This window comes from Mustela putorius, unplaced genomic scaffold (genome assembly GCF_011764305.1).
Source record: "Mustela putorius furo isolate JIRA1106 unplaced genomic scaffold, ASM1176430v1.1 tig00000743_pilon_pilon_pilon, whole genome shotgun sequence".
In the NCBI taxonomy this organism is placed as follows: domain Eukaryota; kingdom Metazoa; phylum Chordata; class Mammalia; order Carnivora; family Mustelidae; genus Mustela; species Mustela putorius.
Genome location: NW_025421464.1, coordinates 5,819,893 through 5,845,472, shown reverse-complemented (window position 1 = coordinate 5,845,472; position 25,580 = coordinate 5,819,893). Strand labels below are relative to the sequence as shown.

At 48.1% G+C, this 25,580-nt stretch overlaps 1 protein-coding gene and 1 long non-coding RNA gene across 11 annotated transcripts; one reads left to right on the top strand and one right to left on the bottom strand.

The window, feature by feature from the left end:
• The first annotated feature begins 67 nt into the window (after positions 1 to 67).
• LOC106005282 lies at positions 68 to 17,638 on the top strand. 2 transcript variants are annotated; one of them, XR_001178537.2, is made up of 5 exons: positions 68 to 743; positions 1,748 to 1,843; positions 7,903 to 7,946; positions 16,518 to 16,662; positions 17,121 to 17,638. It is a non-coding gene; the product is annotated as an uncharacterized LOC106005282 (long non-coding RNA). The 2 variants fall into 2 exon arrangements; XR_006607860.1 differs by lacking the exon at positions 7,903 to 7,946.
• On the bottom strand, positions 11,540 to 25,558 carry TGIF2 (TGFB induced factor homeobox 2). 9 transcript variants are annotated; one of them, XM_004746485.3, is made up of 3 exons: positions 25,426 to 25,558; positions 21,523 to 21,747; positions 11,540 to 14,318 (listed from the first exon to the last, which is right to left on the bottom strand). In XM_004746485.3, exons 2-3 carry the CDS (start codon positions 21,712 to 21,714, stop codon positions 13,797 to 13,799), a joined length of 714 nt encoding a protein of 237 aa, XP_004746542.1. In that variant the 5' UTR covers positions 21,715 to 21,747; positions 25,426 to 25,558; the 3' UTR covers positions 11,540 to 13,796. The 9 variants fall into 9 exon arrangements, with proteins under 9 accessions (XP_004746542.1, XP_004746541.1, XP_004746546.1 ...); XM_004746484.3 differs by lacking the exon at positions 25,426 to 25,558 and adding an exon at positions 25,197 to 25,399; XM_004746489.3 differs by lacking the exon at positions 25,426 to 25,558 and adding an exon at positions 25,290 to 25,398.
• Between the last annotated feature and the right edge of the window lie 22 nt (positions 25,559 to 25,580).

Sequence of the window (25,580 nt, the reverse complement as noted above, 5' to 3'; positions counted from 1 at the left end):
ACACACGCAGCCAATCGACAGCCGTGCAGCCGTCACCTCTGCGCAAGCGCTCTACGCGTGACGGAAGTGACGCAAAGCTTCCGCCAGGCGCACGGTATGGTGAGAGGGAAGGGACAATCTAATCGGGGATGGTGACGCGAGCGCGGGGAGGAGCTGTGGCGACTGGAGAACGGCATCTGGATAGAGAGTCGAAGTTAGACTTGAGCGTCGCCCAGCCCTCCACGGTTTGTCCCCTGCAGCAGCGGGGCAGAACGCTGCCCTGTTTTTCCGCGTCTTTTGGAACCCAACACTGGCTCCCCGGAAGTCCCAAGCATCCCCTTCAGGAGTTAGTCCTTGCTCGTTTTCTCCCCTAATTCCGTAGGACCCTCTTCCAGATGTAAACTGTTTCCTGTATTAATTTCGTGTCTCATCTTGGCCCAGCACCCTTTTTTGGCAAATGTGAGACCCGAGACCCAAAAAGCGGAAAAGATTTTCTAAGGCTACATGGCAAGTTGGAACCAGCTGAGAACTCCGGGGGCAGGGGGCGGGGTCGGGGGAATGGAGAAAGGACTTCATTAGCTCTCAGAATATCTGAGTATACAGCTACTGTGTCCTCAGCATGTGCTAGGACAGTGGTTCACAGCGTGTGTGTCTGGACCACCGGCAGCCACATCACGTAGGAACTTGACTGAAGATTCTCAGATCCCATCCCAGAACCACCAAATCAGAAATTGTTGGGAGTGCGGCCCATAATCAGCATTTTGGTAAGCCCTCCAGGTGGTGCCCTGTGCATTGTACTGTGAATTAAGTTGAGACCAAGGTACTTCTGTGTGGTGGGCAAACTAATTTGTCTGGAATCACTCAACAAGTATCTGGGTCTGTCTGACTCCAAATTCTGTACTCCTAACCTTAAACTTTTAAGTCGTCATCTTTTTAAAAAATATTTTATTTATTTATTTGAAAGAGAGAGTGAGCGAGAGAGAGAGCATGAGCAGGGGGAGTGGGAGAAGCAGACTCTACTGCTGAGCAGGGAGCCTGATGTGAGGCTTGATTCCAGGACCCCAGGATCATGACTTGAGCCAAAAGCAATCACCCAACCAACTGAGCCACTCAGGTGACCCTAAGCTTTTAGTCTTTTTTTTTTTTTTTTTAAAGATTTTATTTATTTATTTGTCAGAGAGAGAGCAAGCGAGAGCGAGCACAGGCAGACAGAGTAGAAGGCAGAGTCAGAGGGAGAAGCAGGCTCCCTGCGGAGCAAGGAGCCCGATGTGGGACTCGATCCCAGGACGCTGGGATCGTGACCTGAGCCGAAGGCAGCTGCTTAACCAACTGAGCCACCCAGGTGTCCCCCTAAGCTTTTAGTCTTAAAGGGTATCAGTGAGGTCAGAATATCCTTTGTATACCTGTCAACATTGACCTGTAGTTCTCCCCCTAGCTGAGCAACAGAATCATCTAGGGAGCTTCTTCCACTGTTGGTGTTTCCAACCACAACTCAATTCCAACATCCTCTTGCAATAGATTGAGTGAAGCAGGACCTCAAAGGTGATATACACAGCAACAGACATTACTCTGTCTGGACCCGATTGGAGGGACATACACCTGACATGAATTCTTACCTTGTAGTCCCTCAGCCTTCACATGGATCTTGTTCTTGGCAGCCCTGCCTTTTTTCTGAACCTTGTTCTCTCCCATATACAAAACTGTGGTAAAGCCTAACCAGCTCACTCCAGTTTGGAAGTGTACCATTGGTATAAAACCTCTTTTACAGATTATCTGGGGGGCATGCAGTGACGGAGACAAACTGATCATTCATTCTTTCATAGAATGTTGGAAGAATACCTAGCCCAAGATCCAAACAGAATAGGTAAGTTTTCAGTCTGCTGGGCCTGGTAGTAAAAGTTTGTAATGGGGAGTTTGCTGTGGAGGATTAGGAAAGATAGAGCTCTAAAGGAAAAGTAGGAGTTAAGGGGATGCGGGAGGGGAATAGAAGAGAGCATTCCAGGAGGTGAAACCATGTCAGCTACTGGTGGGGAATAAAGACCTTAGTTGGGAAGGAGTGGGAGGGGCATGCTGAAGAATTTTTGTCTTTTCCAGTTGCATTGAAAAATAATTGACGGGGTGCCTGGGTGGCTCAGTGGGTTAAAGCCTCTGCCTTCAGCTCAGGTCATGATCTCATCAGGCTCTCTGCTCAGTGGGGAGCCTGCTTCCCCCACTCTCTCTGCCTGCCTCTCTGCCCACTTGTGATCTCTCTCTGTCAAACAAATAAATAAAAAAGAAAAAACAAAAAGAATTGACATATATCACCGTATATAAGTTTCAGGCCTACCTCTTGATGGTTTGATTTACATATATTGTGAAATGATATGGTTCAGCTAATTGGGGGTTCAACTAATTCCGTCTTTTCATATAGATACAAAGAAAAGAGAAGAAGAAAAAAGATGTTGTGATGAGAAGTCTTAGGATTTATTCTTTTAACAATTTTCCAGTGTATCAGTACAGCATTGTTAGCTGTCGTCCTCATGTTGTACCTTACATCCTTACTATTTATTTATCTCACCTGGAAGTTTGTATCTTTTAACCACCTTCCTCCATTTCCTCCTCCCTCCACCACCCACCTCTGGTAACCACAAGTCTGATCTCTTTTTCTGAGTCTGTTTTTTAAGATTCCACATGTGAGATTGTAAAGTATTTGTCTTTTTCCATCTGACTTATTTTTACTCAGCGTAAACCTCCAAGGTCTATACATACACAAATGGTAGGATTCCTAATTTTTTGTGACTGAATAATATTCCATGGTGTGCATACCCCAACTTCTTTATTCATTCATTTGTTGATGGACACTTAGGTTGTTTCCATGCTTTGGTCATTGTAAATAATGCTGCTATGAACATGCAGATATCTTTTCGAGTTAGTGTGTTTATTTCCTTATTTCTTAGTGTTATATATTCCCAGAAATGGAATTGCTGGATCATAGAGTGTTTCTATTTTTAATTTTTTGAGGGTCTTCCATTTTGTTTTCCATAGTGGCAGCACCAATTTACATTCCCGCCAGTAGTGCACAAGGGTTCACTTTCTCCAGATCCATAGATGTGAGGCTGGACCTCCCCACCCCGTTGTCTTTTTGGTCATGGCCATGAAGAATTTATTTTTGTCCCAACAGTGGAGGAAGCCACAGAAAGGATTTGAACAGCGACATTTCACTTTTCAGGTTTGCCTCTTAGCAAGATCACCTTGGCTGCTATTCGGAGGATAGGATCAGAGTGGGAGACTAGTTTAAAGACTGTTAAAGTCACGTCAGGCAGGGGCACTGACGATGGAGACAATTGGAATAAAAAAGAAAATTCTTTATTATTTATTTATTTACTTACTTACTTATTTTAAAAAGGTTTTATTTATTTGAAAGAAAGTGAGCGAGAGGGGCGCCTGGGTGGCTCAGTGGGTTAAGCCGCTGCCTTCGGCTCAGGTCATGATCTAAGGGTCCTGTGATGGAGTCCCACATCGGGTTCTCTGCTCAGCAGGGGGCCTGCTTCCCTTCCTCTCTATGTGCCTGCCTCTGTCTACTTGTGTTCTCTGTCTTTCAAATAAATAAATAAAATCTTAAAAAAAAAAAAAAAAAGAAAGTGAGCGAGCGAGAGAGAGAGAGCACATGAGCAGGAGAGAGGGAGAAGCAGACCCCCTGCTGAGCCGGGAGCACAATGTGGGGCTTGATCCCAGGGTTCTGGTATCATGACCTGAGCTGAAGGCAGATGCTTAACCAACTGAGCCATCCAGGTGCCCCTAAATTTTTTTCTTCCTAAAATTCTTTTTTAAACTTAAATCTTTTTTTACTTGCTGTAGAGTATACATAAAAAATTTTACCATTTTTTTTTAAGATTTTATTTATTTATCAGAGAGAGAGGGGGGCAGAGAGCAAGCACAGGCAGACAGAGAGGCAGGCAGAGGCAGAGGGAGAAGCAGGCTCCCCGCCGAGCAAGGAGCCCGATGTGGGACTCGATCTCAGGACGCTGGGATCATGACCTGAGCCGAAGGCAGCTGCTCAACCAACTGAGCCACCCAGGCGTCCCAAAATTTTACCATTTTTAAATGTACAGTTTGGTGGTACAGGGAAGTACATGTACTCTGTTGTGTAGATGCTCCCACCATCCATTTTTTTTTTTTTCCTTTTTTTTTTTTTTTAAGGTTTTATTTATTTGACGGACAGAGATCACAAGGCAGAAAGGCAGGCGGGGGAAGGGGAGGAAGCAGGCTCCCTGCTCAGCAGGGACAGGACCCTGGGATCATAACCTGAGCCGAAGGCAGAGGCTTTAACCCACTGAGCCATCCATTTTCAGAACTCTTTCATCTTACAAAATTGAGTTTTGTGCCCTCAATCTAGTAACTTCCCAATCTCTCTTTGTCCCTGCCCCCAACAACTGCCATTCTACTTTCTGTCCCAAATTTGCCTAAGTACCTCATTAAGAGTGGAATCACACTGTATTAGTCCTTTCTGATTTACTTATTTCAGTTAGCATACTGTCTAGAGGATTCATCCCTGGTATAGCCAGTATCAGAATTTCCTTCCTTTTTGAGGCTGAATAATAATTTCGCTAAATGTTCGTTAGGTGTTCATTGTATGTATTGTTAGCCTTAAAAATAAAACTCACTGGGGCACCTGGGTGGCTCAGTGGGTTAAGCCTCTGCCTTTGGCTTAGGTCATGATCTCAGGGTCCTGGAACATCAAAAAAAAGGAGGGAGGGCACCTGGGTGGCTCAGTGGATTGAGCCTCTGCCTTCAGCTCAGCTTAGGTCATGATCCCAGGTTCCTGGGATTGAGCAGGGCGTTGGGCTCTCTGCTCAGTGGGGAGCCTCCTTCCCCATCTCTCTGCCTGCCTCTCTGCCTACTTGGGATCTCTCTCTGTAAAATAAATAATTAAAATCTTTAAAAAAAAAAAAAAACCCTCACCTATTTTCCCAGCAAAAATTAGTTTACTTGGGAATAGCAGAGTATTGCTATTTGGGACACCCAAACTACAGCAAAATGGTAGGCAAATCTGGAGAACAAGGAAGAGAAACTTGCTTTTATAGAAGAAAGGGAGTGGGGAGGGGCTTTTATAAACAAAAAATCCAAGTTGGATTAATCTAGGAGTTTGAAGTCTGTGGGTTTTCATTGGCTGTAACAGTTGTAAAGGTATTTTGTTGACTGGGATGTTGCTGGGCAAGGAGAAGATCTTTCTTCCTTTTGTCAGGGTGGTGAAAAATAGTGTTCTTCCTTCTGGGAGTGCAAGGTATGTCTTTCTGTTGGGGCCTGCAGTTGATGAGGACTTACAGGGTGTGAGAGCTCCTTCTGCTGGCCTCCCAACTCCATTTCATTATTTAATTTTTAAAAAAGATTTTCTAAAGATTTTATTTATTTGACAGAGAGAAAGCCAGAGAGGCAACACAAGCAGGGGGAGTGGGAGAGAGAGAGAAGCAGGCTTCTGCAGAGCAGGGAGCCCGATGGAGGACTCTATCCCAGGACCCCGGGATCATGACCTGAGCTGAAGACAGATGCTTAACAACTGAGCCACCCAGGTGCCCCTTTAAAAGACTTTATAAAATTTTAAAATTTATTTTTAAAGATTTTATGTATTTATTTGACAGCGAAAGCACAAGTAGAGTGGCAGGCAGAGAGAGAGGAAGAAGCAGGCTGTCTGCTGAGATCATGACTTGAACCAAAGGCAGATGCTTAACCCACTGAGCCACCTTGGTGCCCCTCGATAATCACCAGCCTAATGGGTGCGAAGTGGTATCTCATTGTGATTTTTACTTGCATTTTCCTAATGATTAGTGAGGTTGAGCATCTTTTCATGTGCTTGTTGGTCATTTGGTTATCTTTGAAGAAATGTCTGTTCCAGACCCTTGCCCATTTTTTTGAGTCTTGTCATTTGTTTTTTGTTGTTGTTGAGTTCTAGGAATTCTATACATATTCTGGATATTAATCCTTTATTGTTTATGTAATTTGAAAATATTTTCTCTTTTTTTGTGGGTTACCCTTTTACTCTGTTGATAGTAGTATCCTTTGGGACACAAAAATTTTTAATTTGGGGGATGCCCTGATGGCTCAGTTGGTAGAGCACGTGACTCTTGATCTCAGTCTCATGAGTTCATGCCCCTTTAATAAGTAGAGATTACTTAACAATTTAAAAAAATTTTTTAATTTTCATGAAGTGTAGTTTGTCTAATTTTTTGTTTTTGCCTGTGCTTTTGGTATCATATGCAAGAAATCACTACCAGGGTGCCTAGCTGGCTCAGTTGGAAGAGCATGTGACTCTTAAAAAAAAAAAAAAAGATTTATTTATTTATTTTAGAGGAGAGGGGAGTGCAGAGGAAGAGAGTCTTAAGCAGACTCCTCTGCACTGAGTAAGAGCCCAACATGGGGCTCGGACTCACAACCCTGAGATGAGGACCTGAGCCAAAACCAAGAGTCAAACGCTAAGCTGGCTTTGCCACCTAGGTGCCCCAGAGCATGACTCTTGGTTTCATGGTTGTGAGTTCAAGCCCCCACTGGGTGTAGAGATTACTTTAAAAAACAAAATAACAACAGAAAAAAAAAAAAAAACAACCTTAAAAAATTGCCAAATTAACGTCAACAAGCTTCTCCCCTGATTTCTTTTCTTTCTTTCTTTCTTTTTTTTTTTTTTTAAGATTTTTTATTTATTTATTTGACAGAGATCACAAGTAGGCAGAGAGGCAGGCAGAGAGAGAGGAGGAAGCAGGCTCCTTGCCGAGCAGAGAGCCCAGTGGGGGGCTCAGTCCCAGGACCCTGAGCCAAAGGCAGAGCCTTAACCCACTGAGCCACCTAGGCGCCCCTCCCCTGATTTCTTATAAGAGTTTAGTTTAGCACTTATATTTAAGTGTTTGATCCATTTTGAGTTAATTTTTTTTTGTTGTTGTTTAATGTATACTCTATGAAGTTATGACCACAAGATCAAGAGTCACATGCTCCACTGACTGAGTCAGATAGGTGTCCCACTGAGTTAATTTTTTTATATGGTGTTAGTTAAGGGTCTAACTTGTTCTTTTACATGTGGATATCGAGTTTTCCCAACACCATTTGTTAAAAAGACAGTCCTTTCTGCATTGAATGGCCTCAGCGCCTTTGTTGAAAATTATTTGCCCACATATGTGAGGGTTTATTGCAAGGCTGTCAAATCCTATTCCTTTGGCCTTTTTTTTTTTTTTTTTTTTTTTCTGTCTTTGTGCCTATATCACATGGTTTGGATTACTTTGGCTTTGTAGTAAATTTTGAAATCAAGGGTGAGTCTTCCAACTTTGTTCTTTTTTTTTTTTAAGATTTTATTTATTTATTTGACAGAGAGAGATCACAAGTAGGCAGAGAGAGAGGGGGAAGCAGGCTCCCTGCTGAGCAGAGAGCCTGATTCAGGGCTTGATCCCAGGACCCTGAGACCACAACCTGAGCCGAAGGCAGAGGCTTCACCCACTGAGCCATCTAGGCGCCCCAGTTGTTCTATTTCTGTAAAAAAAAAAAAAGAAGTGGAGGGGTGCCAGGCTGCTTCTGTTGGTAGAACATGCATGCTACTCTTGATCTTGGGATTGTAGTTCAAGCCCCAAGTTGGGTGTGGAACTTACTAAGAAAAAAAAATAAGTAGGATTTGGTAGAGATTGCAGTGAAGATCTATAGGTAAGTCTTCCAGTCCATGAATACAAGATACTTTTCCATTTATTTTTATCTTCCTTAATTTCATTCAGCAATGTTTTATCATTTCTTTTGTTAATTCTTAACTACTTTATTCTTTGTGATGCTATTCTAAATTGAAATTTTAAAAAAATTTCCTTCTTGGCTTGTTCATTGTTTGTGTATAGAAACACAACTGATTTTTGTGTGATTTTGTATTCTGCAACTTTGCTGAATTCATTTATCCTTTTTTTGTTCCTTTTGGTGGAGTCCAAAGGATTTTCTACATATGTGATCATATCATCTGTAAACAGGTAACTTTATTTTTGCAAGAAAAGTTTTATATGTCGTATTATATTGTGAAGCTCTTATCTTAACTGAGACTCATTAAATTTGTGATTATATGGGGGCGGGGTGTCATAGAAAGTTATATTTAGAGAGTCCTTAGATCTAGCCCAGCTCAGTGTCACACAGCAAGTTAGAGGTTCAGTAGGCATCCGAAATCTGATCTGTGTTCCTCCTCTTAGCTTTCTAGGAGCAGACAAAGCCAAGCTGGGAGCTAGCATGGAGAACCCTTGCCTAGAGGGTATTTATGGGGCCGAGACTAGATCCCTTTGTGCTTTCACCCAAGGCTCTCCTTATCTTAGGAAGTAGGGAGTCTGGCTGAATCCCAGTGCATCCATCTGGTTAAAATAAACATGCTGGGTGGTCTAAGATGGAAAAGAACTTGATGAAGAGTCAGAACTGGAAGTGGGAGAGAGATTTGGAAGTAGGACAGATTTTGCCTTTGTGGGGTTGGAACTTTCTAAGCACCAGTTAAACACATGATCTCAGGCTTGAGGCCGAGTATGTCCTCTCAGCTGAATGCCCCTATGCCACTGCCAGCTGCTTGTAGGAGAGTTTGGAGGGGAAAGTGTGCTCAGAGAGGTAAGACTGAGGGCCCTAGACAGACACAGATGGAGTCACAGAAATCAAGAGTCCTGTGGGAAAAAATCCACAAGCCATGGAAAGCGCACTGGTTGTGAAGTAGAGGTTCGAGTTTGTATCCAGGTCCTCTTTTTGCTATGATAAATGTTTTACTAGTACTTAATGGGGTTCTTACTAGGTGCCAGCTTTGCTAAATGTTTTACACGTTTTCCTCCAAAAGTTGACTGGGCTCTTAACCACTATATTGAACTCCTCTCCTTTATCTTTAAAATTTTCTGCAGTAAATGTGGATTATTTATGTAATTAAAATGACATTCTTAGGAAGGCTACACTTGACCTTCAGGCCACCATAGACTCCTGGGAGTGGAGGGGAAGTCAAATGGTTTGGCAGGGAGTAAACTACTTGGTGGTACCCTTCTTCCTCTCATCTTAAAACTTTGAAAGATAAGGTGTTGTCTTAACCTCAAACCTTCCTTGGGATAAGTCAGTGTCCTGATCAGTTCCCTTGAGCAATAGCGTGAGAATCTTCTGTGGTGTAAGTGAAGGGTGCAGACTCCTGGACTCTGGGGGTGAGGTCTGGGAATTTGGATTTTTGGAAGCTCTCCTGATGATTCTGATACATATTAAAGCTTGAGAACTACTTCTCTGGGTAATTGCTTCCAGTTCTGCCTCTTAACAGCTGTGTGGTATGGGGCAAGTTATTGTCATAATTCCATTTTACTCTCAGCCCTCTACTGAGAGGCCAGGTAATAACAATATATAATAACAGTAACATGTAATATCCTATTTCATCCTCCTAAGAGGTGAATATTACTATGCCTATTTTATTGATGAGGACACTGTAGTTTGGAGTGGCAAATTGACTTGTCTGGAATCATGACAGCTCATTAGGTGACAGAGCCAGAATCTGAACGCAAGCCTAGATTATAGAGAAGTGCTTTGGAAACCAGTAACATTGAGAGCATTGGTAATTATTATTTCCACATTCCCGAGTTCCTTCTCTGCAGCTGCAGTGGCTAACATACCAAGCTTACAGCACACCAAGACAGGCTGAGCCCCTCCCCTCTGGGAGTTTTTCCCATTAGCAGTTTCTAAACTAGAGTGTAGTTTTTATTTCCTTTTTTTAACTGTTGTTATTATTTTTTTAGTAATCTCTACCCCCAACATGGGGCTAGAGCTCTTGACCCTGAGATCAAGAGTTGCATACTCCATTGGCTGAGCCAGCCAGGCACCCCGCAGTGTACTTTTTAAATCCAGAGTTGAGTCCAGCCGTAGACGGTTTTATTTTATTTTTAAGATTTTGTATTTTTAAGTAATCTCTGCACCCCATGTGGGGCTCAGACTCACAACCCCAAGATCAAGAGTCGCATGCTCTACTGACTGAGCCAGTCAGGTGCCTCCAGAAATGCATTTAAATGCTATTTTCTGGGACACCTGGGTGGCTCAGTGGGTTAAGCCTCTGCCTTCAGCTCAGGTCATGATCTCAGGGTCCTGGGATCGAGCCCCACATCGGGCTCTCTGCTCAGCATAAAGTCTGCTTCCCTGCTCCTCACTCTCTCTGCCCACTTGTGATTTCTCTGTCAAATAAGTAATTAAATAATCTTTTAAAATAAATAAATAAATTAAATAATCATTATCTAAAGGCTTGCTTACTCAGGGGTTCTTCAGTTTGAAGCTTGTCACAGAAGATGCTTTTGGTTTCAGTTCTCTGAAAAATATCTGTAGGAAGCCATTTCTTCTAAGGCAGTCAGACCATCCAAAAGATTTCCCCCTTTAGGGTAATATTAATATTATATTATAATATATAATTAATACATAATTAATTAGTCTGGGAAACTTGAATAGGGAAGCACTGACTCCAAATTTCTAAAGGAGAATGACTTGTGGAGATTGGACATCCTCCATCTAGGTCTGTTGTCATCAGAAGCTGATTTGGTTCAGTATTAGAAATTTCTAGTGTTTAGCCCAAAAACCATATTGGTTAAATGTCAGTAGTCAGTGAACTGCCCATCACTAGTTCAAATAAGGTCCACGCAGATGTCAGGGTGACCTTCAAGTAAGACGGACTTAAATTCATATCCTAGCTCCATTTAATACTGGCTGTACAGTTCAGGCCAATTAATTTAACAAACCCTCAGTTTCTTTACTTATGAGAAGGGCATCTGCCTTCTTTTGTGTGTATACAAAAATTAAAGTAGTAACACTGGATAGGCCCAGGCACAAAGCAAGGGTGTTTACTGCTGCAGGCCTTGACTTTGCACTGTTTGGGCTGCAGTGAAATGTATAGTTGCTTCATTATGAAGTAAATGAAACTCACAGCTAGCTACCTTAAGCAAAAAAAGGGAAATTTAGGGGTGTCTGGGTGGCTCAGTGGGTTAAGCCTCTGCTTTTGGCTCAGGTCATGATCTCAGGGTCCTGGAATTGAGCCCCATATCGGGCTCTCTGCTCAGCGGGGAGCCTGTTCCTCCTCTTTCTCTACCTGCCTCTCTGCCTACTTGTGATCTCTGTCAAATAAATAAAATCTTTAAAAAAAAAGGGGGGGGGGAATTTACTAGCTTCCGTAACATGGAAGTCTAGAGGTGGTGCCAGTTTCAGACATGACTAAAGTATCCATCTCTTCTGTGCTGCTTTCTGTGCCGGCGTCATACTGCAGTCCTACGCTTTCCTCACTGGTTGAGGGGGAGGATAAGGTTGCTAGCTCCCTAAGTTTCCTCACCACTCAGCAACCCCAAAGCTTGAGTGTTTATCCAGGGAAGACTGGTGCAGCTAGGGAGGCATATGCCCCCTGCCCACTATGGTGAATTATGGACCAGGGTTGAGGCCAAAGAATAAGGATGCAGGGCGCCCGACACTGACAGGTGGCTGCTAGAGGCGGGGAATGATTAGGCCCTGTAAAAACTCAGCACCTGCCCCACCCCTGGACGGGGCCCAGGGTCACTGTGGGTCAATCTGTTTCTGCTTTAAAAAGCAAAACAAAACAAAACCCAAAAACAACTTTATTTGACGAAAGACAAAAACAAAAGTTATTTACAGTAGTTTTTTGCTCAAATAATTCAACGGGATAACTGTGCTTCTCCAGGTTTCTCTCACAACCCAACCAAGCAGAGGCGGCCCCACCTCCAGCCTCCCCATCTCGCACAAGGGGGAAATGCCAACCAGAATTCAGCAGCATGGCTCCTCACCCCTCACCATCTCTACTGCTCAGTGCACTGTGGGAAGGAAAAGTCCCACCCCAGCCCGATACACTGCCAGGGGCTCTTGCTATAAGCGTCTTCCAACAGTGCTACCAGACCTGGGCTCAGACATGGGTGGGGTGGAACAGGCTGGGCAAACAGCAGCTTCAGCTGTCTTGAAGCTGCTATTCTTTCTTCCCCAGCTGGGCCTCAGGAGGGCGAGGATCCCTGATCCCCCTGGGACATGCAAGAACAGGCTGGGGTAGCAAAAGAGAGAGCCTAGGAAACTTGCCCATCAGAGAGAGCAAAGCTCCCTCTCCTTAAGTAACTAATCCCCATTCCCACAGCAGTGGGTAGGCCAAGCCACTGAGAAGTCAGGTAGCCTCCCTGAAGCCTTCAGACATCATCCCAGAAAGGACAGAACACACGTTGCTGCTTTTCTCCTGGCCAGGCCCACCCAAGTAAGTCAACCCCCAGGAATCTCCCCCTGTGCCTGCCTGACTGGGCAACTTCAGGAAACTAGAGGCTGAGGGCTCCTGACCTGTCTTTTGGCCCAGTAACAACATTATTCAGAACAAAAATATTTTGGCTAATAGTAACCTAGAATTAGTGTTTCTTAAGATATATAAAGATGGGGTGTATTGCTGTCAAACGCTGTTAGCAGAGAGACAGCAAAATAAAAAAATGGAGAGGAGGGAGAAGAGTAAGACCGTGATCTAGTTCACTGTGAAGTTCAGAGCAGAGGGCTCTGCAACTCCAATTTAGAGAAAGGTGCAATACAAAGACACAGTGGACAGGCTTCCTAACCGATTTCCAGCCCCAGCCTCCAGAGAAGGCAGCTTCTCAGCAGCTGGGGGCACCTTCCCTGCTGCTTCCAGGAATAGGTTCTTGCCACTGTCATGGGAATAAAGGCCCATCGGACTCAGCTACAAGGGCTTCCTGACCAGTAGGTGGCTCACTTCTCTCCAAGTAGGAGCTACTGGCAGCTTTTTCTGTTTTGGCCGCACTAATCCCAAGTTCTTAAAGGAATTCAAAACTCAGGCTGGTTGGCCAAACTTTCAAGGATAAAGAGGGGAAAATATTAAGGAGAAAAAACAAAACAAAACCAAAAAACCCACTGCCTTGGTCTAGCTTACTTCCCCTGCCCCCCAAAACATAGTAAAAACAAAAATTTAAAAAACAAAACAAAACAGAAAAACGAACAAACCAAACCAATAACCACCTGTCCGGTTTTATCATCCTTCTCTGCTCTGCGCTTAGAAGGTTTGGTCAGATTCTGTATTGGACCCTTTCTTTATTCTTAAAGGCTTTGTGCCTGACGCAGAAAAGCCAGAGCTCAAAAAGGGGTTTGTGTGTGTGTGTGTCCTTTTTTTTTTTTTTTTGGTAAGTCAAACCAACAATAAAACAACCATTTGGAATTTTGCAGAGATTTAGCTGGTCCCCAAAATAAAGATACTCTTTCCTTGTAAAACACTCACCAGTTGCAGTGGTGCCTAATTCCCAGTTCGTCAGACTCCCTCAGGCAACACACATGGACTCCCACACCTGGGCTAACTACTCCCATTAATGCAAACCCCAGCAAAAAAGGAAAAATAAAGTTTAGTGAAAACCTAAACATTCAACTGGAGTCAGTTCTGTTACATCTGCTGGGTTCCTCTTCTCTTTTGTTCACACTTATGAACTTGGACTGTCCACACTTCGCTTAACACAGAGAGGCCCAGCTCCAGGGCGTAGGTCTGAATGTGGCGGGTTTCCTGTGCCCAGCCAGGAAAGCAGGCTGGGACAGAGGTGTCCTAGGGATTCTCTGGAGAAGCAGCAGCAGCACCATGCCTGTCTCCGATCTCAATCTCATCACTGAGGAGGCCTGGAGAAACGGCAGTTAGCAGAGAGGTCCCCGTCACGGTGCAGTGACACCAGCTGGCATCTTCCTGCTGAAGACCTCTGGACAGAGGAGATGATCCCGATGTTTGGCAGTGATCCAAGAAAACCCTCTGTATGAAAGGGAACCCAAATGGAAACCCAGGACAGCTGGCTCGAGCCTCGAGCACCCCTTTTGGCAGATGCCTACTTGGGGTTTTCAGAGACTAAGGGGATCGGAGTGTGCAGTAAGGGGGGCGATGGGTCCTGCTGCTTCTGAAGCTCCATCTCAGCAGCCCTCTGTAGCGCCACCTCCACCAGCAGCTGGAAGCTACTGAAGTCCTCCTTGTCCTGCTCTGGGGGTGTGGGCGGTGGCGTGTTGAAGAGTCCACCTGTGGGGCTTCCGGCTTCAGCTCTGGTCAGTAGAGTGAGTGTGCTGCCAGGGGTCACCAGGGGCTTCGGGGGCTCCAGCTCCCCTGGTGGGAAGGGGGCTGCTGGCTTTTCCCCCTGGCCTGAGTGGAGTGGCACGGAGCACACGGACAAGGAGAGCACATTGGTGGGGGTTGGTACAGACACAGCCAGCACTGAGGGGCTGCTGCCTCGGGGCAGGGCCACATCTGAGGCCTTACCCCCGCGGCGGGAGATGGTGAATTGATTGGGGTCTTTGCCGTCCTTCCGGAGCATGTCTGGGAGAAGGCGCCGCCGGGCATTGATGAACCAGTTACATATCTGGAATGCACAGAAGAGGCCGTGATCAGTTCACTCGGTCAAAACCAGCTATGAAGCACCTACGTTCCTGGCCCCAGAAACACAGCAGCAAACAACACAGACAACAGCAAACAGCCTTCAGACAAGTTCATGTTGGGAAGAGAGAGTTAAAAAAGAAATCCTACAAGTGAATATAAAATTACAACCAGTGGTGGGGACAACAATGGGAAGACCCAATCTAGTCCTTGTGGATTCGGGGCAGAACTGACAGCAGCAGGCCAGGACACCATGGCACACCACTGAAGGGCCTCAACAGTGGCCTGCTGACCTACACACCTTGCACACCGTAGCTCCCTCTTCCGGCCCTGTCTCTTTTTTCCCTGTTTATTGACAGATACAGAGCATGTACCAGCTGCTGCACAGGGCAAGAGATCAGAACCCTCTCCCCCTCACCTGTGTGGCGGGATATTGGGAACTGTGTGGACTGCAGCAATGGCTCACGTTTCTCTACGGTTTGGTGAATGGATCAAGGCTCAGCTCTCCTTAAGGCTCAGTTTCTACCCCTGCTTATCACCTCTCCTGGCCCATTTCCAGGGCAAGCTCCTGGCCGCCATTTTCCTATGGAGTCTGTCTCTACCTAGCCAAAGGGACAGCCACCTAGGGCAGGGGCTGGTGCCTGGAGTTGTCCTGGCTCCTTACTCAGCAGGTACAAAAGCTCCTGTTCAGGGAAGAGCCAGAGCCTTCTAGTGGCTTCTCTTCCTCTCCATTCCAGGGGTTCTCATTTATTCCTCTTCATCTCCAGGGTCTTCCCAGTATAAACACACGCACCACACACACACACCAGCAGGCATCAGCAGACACAGGCTGAGCTGAATGCTGGCTAAGGCTGCAGGGGAGCCCCAGAGAGAGGTAGGGCTGAACAGCTGGGTGAGGTAAAGGAAAGGAATTGAGCACCTCTGATACTAAGTACCATGCCCGCCGCCTCACCTGCATTATGTTTCATCTGTACAAGCTGGAAGGTAGTCAGCAGTGTCCTCTAAGTACTAAGGAGGGAACTGAACTCATAAAAGATGAAAGAACATGCCCAGAGTCAGTCACACAGGCTCCAAGTCTAGAGCTGGGATCCAAACCCAGGTTCCAGGCTTTAGGGCCTGTGCTTTGCTGTGTCTTAGCAAACAGGTGGAACTGACAACCGAATAATCATGACCATAATCCTGAAAGCAAACACCTGTTGAACACAAAACATACCAGGTGCTGTTCTGAACATTTCCATCTAATTACTTAGTCTCCAACTTATGAGTTAGGTACTGCGATGACCACTTTATTTGAACTGGGGAAGAAACAGAGGCCCTGATCAGAGCTCGGTAACTTGCTCAAGGTCACCACTTCCAGGCAACCCCTACTGCCAGGTGAAGAGAACAGACTGAAGCCTTTTCTGCTCCTTGGGATGCTTCCCCTCCTGCGTCCAGCCGCTGCCTCAGCAGCTCCCCGGGCCACCACAGAGCACTGCGCCTGCTCCTGGTCGCTCTGCGCGCAGGGGAAGGTGTCAGGTCACCATGACCTGGTTCAAGTGAAGTAGGGATGAGGATTTCTGTTAAGAAAGTAGGCTTGGGGAGGGGAACTTAGGCCTTTATTAGCAGCTGTGTGGGCACCTAGCCCCTAGCAGCACCTCCCATTTTGTCTTAGAATTCTGGGAAGAGCAGAAACCACTCTCCCACATGCTCAGCCTGGTCCACAGAAACTTGGCAGCCTGCTGTCTGTTCTGTCTTCTCATCCGCTAGAAATGCGCAGCTGAGGGGGGCCGGGTAAGGGCAGGCCTGCGTGCACCGGCAGGGCTGGACTGTGATAACAGGCCAGCAGGAACTTCTGTAGCCCCTTCCAGCTGCAGACCCATGCCCAAGTCAGGGAAAAAGCATGTGATTTGCCCCCACTCAAGGTCCTTGGGGAGGTGGCAGGGAGAATGCCAAGGTGAATTCTGTGATTGATATGGTACAACCCAGGCTGGGGGCCTCAAAGCCTATCTCTACCACAAACCGGCCCTATGCGACTGGTGGCTGTCCTGCCGGTACTTTGTATCAGCGGCTGCGATAAAGAATGTGGGAGGAATCCCTGCGGCAAACGGGAGTGGGAGGGCACCAGGAAGCTGATGAAGGCCACGAGGCTCAGAGGAGGGCCTTTGAAGAAGGCGACACTGGTGCTTTCATTCTATTGTCTTTTCAGCTGCCGGAGACAGAAGCAAAAGAAGGGAGAGAAGTGAAGGCATGGAAGGACCTTTCCCAAATATCACTGGACCCCCACTTGTGTTATGACCACCCATACCAGGGTGCTCTCAAAAGCAGCTGGCTGTACTATAATCACCTTGAAGGTGAGTTTAAAAAATAGCTATCTCTTGGGGGCGCTTGGCTGGCTCAGTCGGTGGAGCGTGCAACACTTGATCTCAGAGTTGTGGGTTCAAAACCAGTGTTGGGTGTGATTATTTACAAATAAAAAAATTAAAACAAAAACATAAACAACAAGATCTCATCTGCTCTACAGGTCCAGTGGGAGTGGGGTGGGGTGGGGGCGGAGTCAGGAATACATGTTTTTAAACAAAATTCCCTGAGTTCTGCTGCCCAGACTTAGGAACCAGTGGTTTAACCCACTCACTCCCATCCCCTCTGCTGACTCTTAGCCCCTCTCTCGCTTTGCAAAAGCCTCTCAGGTAACTCCATTTGAATGGAGTTCTAATGGACTTGAAAAGAAGGGGGAGCTCAGCTGACACCACACTGGCAATTAATTACACTGAATTCTTAGTCCTTTAAATATTGTCTTTCTTTCCTACAGGAGGCTACCCAGGGGGCAGAGATAGTGCCTGTTCTACCACTGTGTTTTCCAGCACGCAGCACTGGGCCTGGCACTGAGCACACCCCCAATCAGTATGAGTGAAAGAATGGGGCCCGAACCCTCCCTGCCACGCTTCCCTTCCCTCCCCAACAGGCAGCCAGCCCCTCAGAACAGTCAGAAACCACAGCAATAAAGTGGGCTCAGAGGGTGTCACAGGGACCTGTGAAAACCCTTCACAAATGACTTTTTTTTTGGTCTAACCCTCCCAACTGCCTAGCCCCAGGCAAGTACCAGCAAACCAGTTAGTTAAATGACTCATTGACTTGCTAATGAGATTGCTCTTGGGCCAGTTAGAGGAGACAATCAAAAGAACTGTCCCCAGGGAGAGAGAAAACAAGCTTGGCAAAATGCTGAAGCATGCTGAAGCCAGGTGACTGGTTCTAGGAGTGCATTATAATATTCTCTTTTGTGGATATTTGCAAATGTTCTTAATAAACAGTGAAACTTAAAAAATTAAACACAAGAAAAAGCAATGTCTCCAGGGACCTGGGCCAATTTTTCCAGAGTGAGAAGCTATACTTCTTTACTTTAGAGGTCCTGCCTGTTGACATTGCCCCACACTTCCTCATTTTCTATCAATTCAATAATTGTTTACTGAGTACCTACCAGATACCAGGCTTAGAGCTAAACTTGGGATATAGTGATACAGTGATAAGTAAGCCTCCTGTTCTAAAAAGCAGCTATGCAGTCCATTGTCCAAGTGCTGACCCAGTTATGGTACCGTGGGAGCACACAGTTCCTCTGAGGGCTGAGGGTCTCCCTAGTTAGGAGTGGGAATGAAGCGGTCTGGGGTATTGGTCTGGAGTACTGATTCGTGTGGCATGAGTACTGGGGGAGGCAGGGGTGAGGCCAGCTATGCAGATAGGGGCAGGTGATACTGTCGTTAGGTGGGCAGGAGTCACTGAAGGACTTTTAGTAGTGGAATAGCGAGTGGTAAGACAATGATAGGTTGGACCAGGGAAGGAAACCCACACTTCAGAAATACTTAAGGGGTGAATGCATAGGAATTGGTGACTGATCAAATGAGCTAAGGAAGGGAAATGAAGGGGCACCCCTTAGAAAAAGAGCGAGCCAGTATGGAGAAGTTATCCATTACCCATCAAGAAATCTGAGGTGCCTGTAAGACCGCCAAGCAGAGGTAGAAGGGTGGAGGCCCTGTGGGATTCATGGTAGAGTTTCCCCCCAGGGCCACATGGTCCCCACTGCTCCTTAACTCTCAGCAGGACTCTAGAGCATGGTGGCCAACACCAGAACAAGGGTACACCAGAATTCAGCTGGTCCTTCCTCAGCCCAACATTTCTCTAATGTGGAATAAGGGATATATCATCCTAGGAATCCACTAGTTCTCGGAAGAATGTTTTAGCTTCACATTTCCATTCTGATCTTGAGTAGGAGCACAGTGGCCTCCGGCAATCCCAGACTTGCTCAAGTCCAGAGTCCGTGCCTTTGTCATACTACATATCACAGCCGAGTCAGCAAAGCATCATCCCCATGCACCATTTTACATTAAGTTTTTCATTGGTTTCACAGTTACATTGGGAAACTGGTTATTTTACAATTTATAAGAGCAAAAGCAAGAAAGTTTTTTTTTTTTTTTTTAAAAACCCAGTTTTTATACATGCTTAAGTGACATGATAGCTAAAGTGACATAATAATAAAAATGTATCAAGTCAACATGTTGCAGGGAGGTGGGTCTGTGAAAAATAAATTAGAGAAACTGGCACATAACTCAGTAAGAAATGGTGTCCCTGACCAAAAGCAATTTCAATACAGTGTGGCAGCACAGGTAGGAGGTGCACCAGGAACACAAGAGTAGTGGCCTCAGACTTAGTCCAAGAATGCTCTCATGAGGAAATGCTTACATGGAGTGAGCCAAGTTCAGAAAAGTCACAAAGAAGCCTAGGGAGAAGGCCCAGAGGAACAGAGGGCCGAAGGTTCACAGGTCCTGGGGACAGGAAGAATGGAGATGAAGCTGGTAAGCTCCTGAGTTTGGATTCTCTGCAGAGGACAGTGGGGTCCATGGTGTGTGTGACACAATCAGATTTGTACTTTTGTGTTCAGAAGAATGGACTGAGGGAGCGGAGTTAGATGGGATGCTATCCAATTCATGAACTGCTTAATAAAGCCCACTTTAAAAAAAAAAAAAAGAGAGAGAACGGACTGAGGGAAAAAGGCTGGAGGCAGAAGACCAGCAAAGAGCCTATCGAGGTGATCCTGGTTTTCAGGCTCAAGCCTTTGGCCTGTGTTGTTCTACATCCTGTGAGTTCAAGTCCGCCTCCTCTGGGAGGCCTGCTGACACCCCAGGCTGGCTTTCTAAGTGTTTTCTAGAAACACTGCTTGGGTCTCTGCTGCCTTCTGTCCCAGCCACACTTTCTACAAACACTAACGGCTAGGTCCTCCCCACTTTCCCATCCCAGACTAGACACCTTGAGGATGGGAATGTGTCTGGTTCCTCTCTGGGACCTCAGCTCTGGTTGGGAGTGCTTGGTACACTGTGAGATGCAAAGCACTGTCAGATACCTGAGGTCAGTCCAAGACCTGGGATCTAGGAGATAAGGATGACAAGAGCAGAAACACCCACTCTGTGCTCACTTGCCGTGAGCCTTGCATCTTTCTTCTCCATCCCTCTTCCTTATATGCTATGCCAAGTACCACAATCATCTCCTTTTCTCAGATGAGGAACATGAGGCTCAGGGAGAGGCAGTGGACCTGGCCAACATCCAGGCTTTTTCTTGTGGAGAAGATGGGATCTGAGTCAGGTTCTGTAACCCTAGAGCCTTTCTCATAGACAGACTCCCATTAACCACTGCCCAGCAAGTACAAAGTCAGGTGACAGGAGTTCCGAAGGCTGAATACTCAGCACGAGGCATCATGGAGAAGGGATGGGAACTGGGGAGACAAGGGAGGTTCCAAGGGTTGGGGGGTAAGGGAAGGAAGGAGAGTTAGCACCACAGATTCAAGTAAGGAATCTATTAAAGGCTAGGAAAAGACAGAGGTGGAACAGGAGGCCTTGGAGTAGAGGCTTAGCCGGCTCATGAAAGGAGCACTGGGGGCTCATGGGGCAGGGGATGGGCCTTTGCTAGACTGGGGGCCTGCTGTGTCGCCCAGGTAGATGAGAGCCAAACTGGAGGCAAGTCGGTGATAGTCCAGGGTGTCTACCTCAGCACCATGAACACAGAACAAAAAGGTCAGCAGTTGGGCAGTTCAAAGGAGATGATACCTTGCGCTCTGACGAAAAGCAGACAAGAGATCTTCAGGTATGCTCATGTGGATGGTTTACAAAGCACTTTCTTTCTTTTTTTAATATTTATTTTTAGAGAGTGTGTGGGAAGTGGTGGTGTGGGCATGGGACAGAGGAGGGAGAGGGGCAAGCAGACTCCATGCTGAGCTTGGAGCCTAATGTGGGGCTCGATCCCAGGATCCTGAGATCAAGACCTGAGCTGAAATCAAGAGTCAGATGCTCAACCAAGCCACCCCGGTGCCCCATCTTTTCTTTCTTTTTTTTTTAAAAGATTTTATTTTATTTTATTTTTTTTTTTTTTTAAATTTTTTTTTTATTTGTTTATTTGACAGACAGAGATTACAAGTAGACAGAGAGGCAGGCAGAGAGAGAGAGGGAAGCAGGCTCCCCGCTGAGCAGAGAGCCCGATGCGGGACTCGATCCCAGGACTCTGGGATCATGACCTGAGCCGAAGGCAGCGGCTTAACCCACTGAGCCACCCAGGCGCCCCAAAAGATTTTATTTTTAAGTAATCTCTACACCCAATATAGGATGCGCATTCACAACCCCAAGGTCAAGAGTCACCTGCTCCACTGACTGAGCCAGCCAGGTGGCCCCAAAGCACTTTCACATCCAGTTCTGAATCTGCTCCTTACAACAATTCAGTCAAGCAAGGGAAGATTCGAACCCCCACTTTACAGATGGAGAAATCAAGATGTGGTCCCTTGCTCCTGTGTGGCAGAACTGGGTTTTGAACCCAGAACCTCTGAATTCTGCCCTTTTCTTGGCCATGATCCCAATTCATTTTTTTAACTACACTGCAGACCACTAGCTGCCCTTCTGCAACCAAGTTACTAAACCCTGCTCTGGGGCCAGGGGCCAGGGGCTGAATTCCAAACACTCAGCGCCTTCTCACCTTCCCCAGAGCCTCCACTGTTAATGACACCAAGACATTCATAGTGGTGCCTTGCCTCTTCAGAACTCCCCCAGATCTAGCTGCTGTCACCTCATGTCATGGTCTTCCCTTGAGGCAGAGTGGGTGTTGTCATGTGGCCACACAGTGTATCAGTGACAGGACTTAGACAGAACTAGAACCCAGGTCTCCTGCTACCTGCTCCTTACCTGCAGCACTGACAGGTTGGTCTGTCCAGAAAGGCTCAGCTTCTCCTGCTCTGAGGGGTAGGCGTTGTAGCGGTGCAAGTACAGCCAGTCCCGGAGGATCTTCACCGATTCTTTAGGCAGGTTCCCTCTGCGCTTCCTCTTGCCTGCCAGGGAGAGGAGGCCTTCGTCCTCACCCAGATCACTGTCTGACATGGTGTTTAGGGGCTAGGTGGACCTTGGGCAAGCCTGGAACAAGTGACAGAGGGGATGGGGACATTATTACCACGCATTGCCCTTTATCCTTTCCCTGTCTCCAAACACATTACAGCCTGGGACACCGAAATGGAGGAATAGTAAATCAAAGTCTCAGGCCATACCTTTGCCTGGGCAACCTAGAAGGGATGAGTCTGAGATGCCTTGATTTCATGCACTCAGTAGAGGACTACTGAGATAAGTGGCAGCTCTTTAAGAAGCAGTACCAGACTACAAAGAATTTTAGCTACCCCTGAGGTCTGTTTTCCATGCGCTGTACTGAGCACTTCACACTATCTCAGTCAAGTCCTTTTAAGACAGATACTACTATCATCGTTATTTTATAGATCAGAAAATCAAGACTGAGAGAGACCACCACCTAATTTAAACAGTTACCATGTGACCCAGTAATTTCACTCCTAGACATCTACCAAAGAGAAATGAAAACCTGCGTTCACACAAAACCTTGAACACAAACGTTTATAGCGACATTATTCATAATAGCCAGAAGGTGGAAAGAACCCAAGTGTCCATCAGTGGAGGAATGGAAAAACAAAATGTAGTCCATCCATATGGTGGAATATTATTTGGCCATGTAAAGGAACTAAGTCCTGATCCATGCTACTGTGTGGATGAACCTTGAAAATATGCTAAGTGAGAGAAACAAGTCATGAAAAATACATGAGTCCGTTTTAATGACTGATTTAGAATAGGCTGGGGGAGGAGACTAGAAGAAGGACAGCTAAAGGGTATGGAGTTTCTTTCTGAAGTGATAAAAATGTTCTAAAATTGACTGTGGTGGTGGTTACATAGTTGTGAGTATACTAAAACCACTCATTTGTTTGCTTTAAATGGGTAAGTGGTAGGATATGTTGAGTTACATCTCCATAAAGCTGTTATGAAAAAAAAAGTCACCTCCAGGATAGGGTGTGGAAGCAAGGTTTGGACCGACGTTTGCCAACAACAACCAACCCTCGCCAGCCTCCCCAAACTCTAGCATTTTGCTGCCCAGGTCTGGAAAGACTATTAATCACCACGGTCCTACAGCAATGGGTGTTTCACATTTACTGCACCTACTGTGCCCTGCAGAGTGTTGAGTCATCCCTATTGGTTGTCTGAGACATTCTCTTTTGTCATCTAGCCCCTGGCTGGGTCCATGAATCAATTCCTCAAAAATCCAGATAAATGAGCAAGGCTGGACTCTGGTTCTCTCCCCTTGGCTGTGTGACGTTGGCAAGTGTGCTCTCTCCTCTCAGGGCTTGAGCCCCCTCTTCACCTGTCAAATGTGGGAAGGGGTTTCCTTAGACAACCCAACTCAGTTACTCATCCCCCTGACTAACTTCTGGTTCACACATGCAAAAGAGATTTACATTTTAAAACCGAAAGTTCCAGGGCAAGCTAAAGCCAGAATCTCAAGGCTCCTCCCTCCTCAGCCTTTTAACAGCTACCCAGCAGGCTGGGCCAACAGACTCTGGCATCTCCCAGGTTTTGTTTCCTCGACTTGGGCCTGAGCCCAGATATCTGGGCTGGCTCGGCCAGGCTTTCGAGGGAAGGGTCTACCCTCCCAGCCAGGCCACCTGGAGGTGAGACAGGCACTGGTTAGAGGTGCCACTCCTCAGAGAACACCAACAGCAGGCTGCTTTCTGAGGTCAGGTTTCTGGCGCTTAGCTGGCCAGGGCATTTGGGATTTGGGCTCAGGGATGCAGTCCTGGCAAGCTATGAGAAGTTTACTCAGGGTTATCTGTATAAATTCCACCCTGGCTACCAACCAAGTCCCAGTCTGCAGGGTTCCTAGGGTGGCCAGTGAAGATGACCCCTGAGCCAACAACAGACCTCTCTCCACCATCCTGTCCTGCACTCCAGCCAGCTTACAATGGGGGGAGGTTTCCCACATACACACCCCACACTCACACCCAGACGCACAGACAGACTGACAGACACACACGCCCTCACCACCAGGCAACTCTGTAGCAGTGCTCAGATAACAGGCACCAACCCATCCCTTAGCTCCTGGAACCACCAAGGTTTTCACCGACAAACAGCACACACACACACAGTTTACAGAGCCCACGTCTAGCACGAACAACCCACGAAGCCAGCCCAATTCCTGGCTATATGCCTACCGACAAACTCCAACCGACCCGCCCACCCACGATCTCTCAGACTGAGGAAACTCCAAACGTCATCACACCAGCGATCAATTCTTACCCCAACTGGCCCGTGGCAGCACCCTCACGACAGGACACCCAGTGCACCCTCCTATACACTCCACGACGCCGACCTGCAGCCACTCCCGAATGCACTTTCTGACAACTCCCCCAGCTCGACCGGACACTCCCCCGGGCCGCGCACTCACGCTGCATTCCCAGCAGTTCACACAAAGCGCGCAGTCTCCCCCGCGGCCCAGACCGAGTCGGAGCACATGGCTCCCGGGGCGGCGGGGAATCGGCCTGCGCTCGGGGCGCCCGCACCCCCTCAGTCCCCTACCCCGCGCTAGACTCGGCGCCCCAGCTCCCCCGCCGGCCCGCAAAGTGGGTGGGGCGGGGGCTCTGCAAGAAAGAAAACTCACGTGTCTGTCTCGGGGCAGGAAAAAGTTTGGTTCCCACCCCCTTCCCCCGCCGCTTGGCGCTGTCTGACTCTTCGGGGCGCGGGGCTGGCCGAGCCTGCGCGCTCGGCTTTGTGCTCCGAACTCGGCCCGGAGGGGGAGGGGAGGGGGCTGGGCTCCCACCTCCGCACCGCCCCCCCACCCCAGCCCTGCGCCCAGACTCCATGTTGGCCGCCCCCTACCCCAGAGAACTGCGCGCTTCCCCCGCGGGAGGCTCGGCTCACGCTCGGCCTGCCCGAGGGTCCCGGCGCGCACAAACTTTCTTCGGGTTGCCGGCCCCACGCGCCCCGCTTCCTTGGCCCGCTTGGGAGTGACAGATGCCTCCGAGACAGACTTTCCTTTGTTCCAAAGGAAAGGGGAACTCGCGCGGGCTCCCCAGCCCCCCAGCCCCGGGCCCTTGCCGCTGCCCCCACCCGCAGCTGTCACTCTCGGCGGCCCCCTCCTTGGCTCGGCCGCCGCGGGGGGGGCGGAGGGGGGAGAGGCTGCTGGCGGTTAGCAACGTGCACTTTTTAAACCAAACAAACCCAACCCCCGCGCGCTCACCCCGGCCCGGGGCAGGGACGGCCCTCTCACGGGCTGGGATCGTACGGAGCTGGGCCCCCCAGAAGGGCCTCGAGAGAGCTTCCAACTTGGGGGGGGGACGGTGCGACATTCCCTCCCACCGGCCCCCGCCCGCCCCCCAGCAGTCGCGGCTCACAAACACCAGAGCTTACACACCCACAATCGCACGCGCCAGGACGACGCCCCCCTCCCCCGCCCGGCCGAGAAAAAGAAACTTTCCAAGTTGTCCCGCGCGCCCCCCGCCCGACTCTGTCCCACTCCTGCGCCCCGCACTGACTTTTCCGAGCGGCTTTTCCGTCCACGCGGCCCCTGGCTAGGCGCCGGGCGTCTTGGCAGGGGGCGGGGGGCGCCGGGGGAGCGCGCCGCGTACCTGCCGGGCCTGACACTCGGCCTGACAGCTCGCGGCTGGAAAGCACCTCGCGGCCTGACGTCAGATCCCCTCTCCTCCTCCCCCCCCCCCGCGCTTTCCTCGCCCTCCCCCACTCGCCCGGAGGGAGAAAACAAACTTTGTGCGGAGCGCGGCGAGCTACGCCCACCCCCCGCGGGGCGGGCCGACGGCGGCCGGGGGCTTCGTCCCGCCCACCGCGCCCGGAGGGGGCGGGGCCGGGCGGGCACCTTCTTCCTGCGCCCACCCCCACCCGCAGGAATGCCACATGGCCTC

What these genes read in the sequence shown, in the direction of transcription:
- TGIF2 (XM_004746485.3), bottom strand. Translation starts at nt 21,714, where the DNA reads ATGTCAGACAGTGATCTGGGTGAGGACGAAGGCCTCCTCTCCCTGGCA. An exon ending in CCAACCTGTCAGTGCTGCAG is followed by an intron (nt 14,319 to 21,522) that starts GTAAGGAGCAGG and finishes TGTGCATTCCAG; the next exon opens with ATATGTAACTGGTTCATCAA.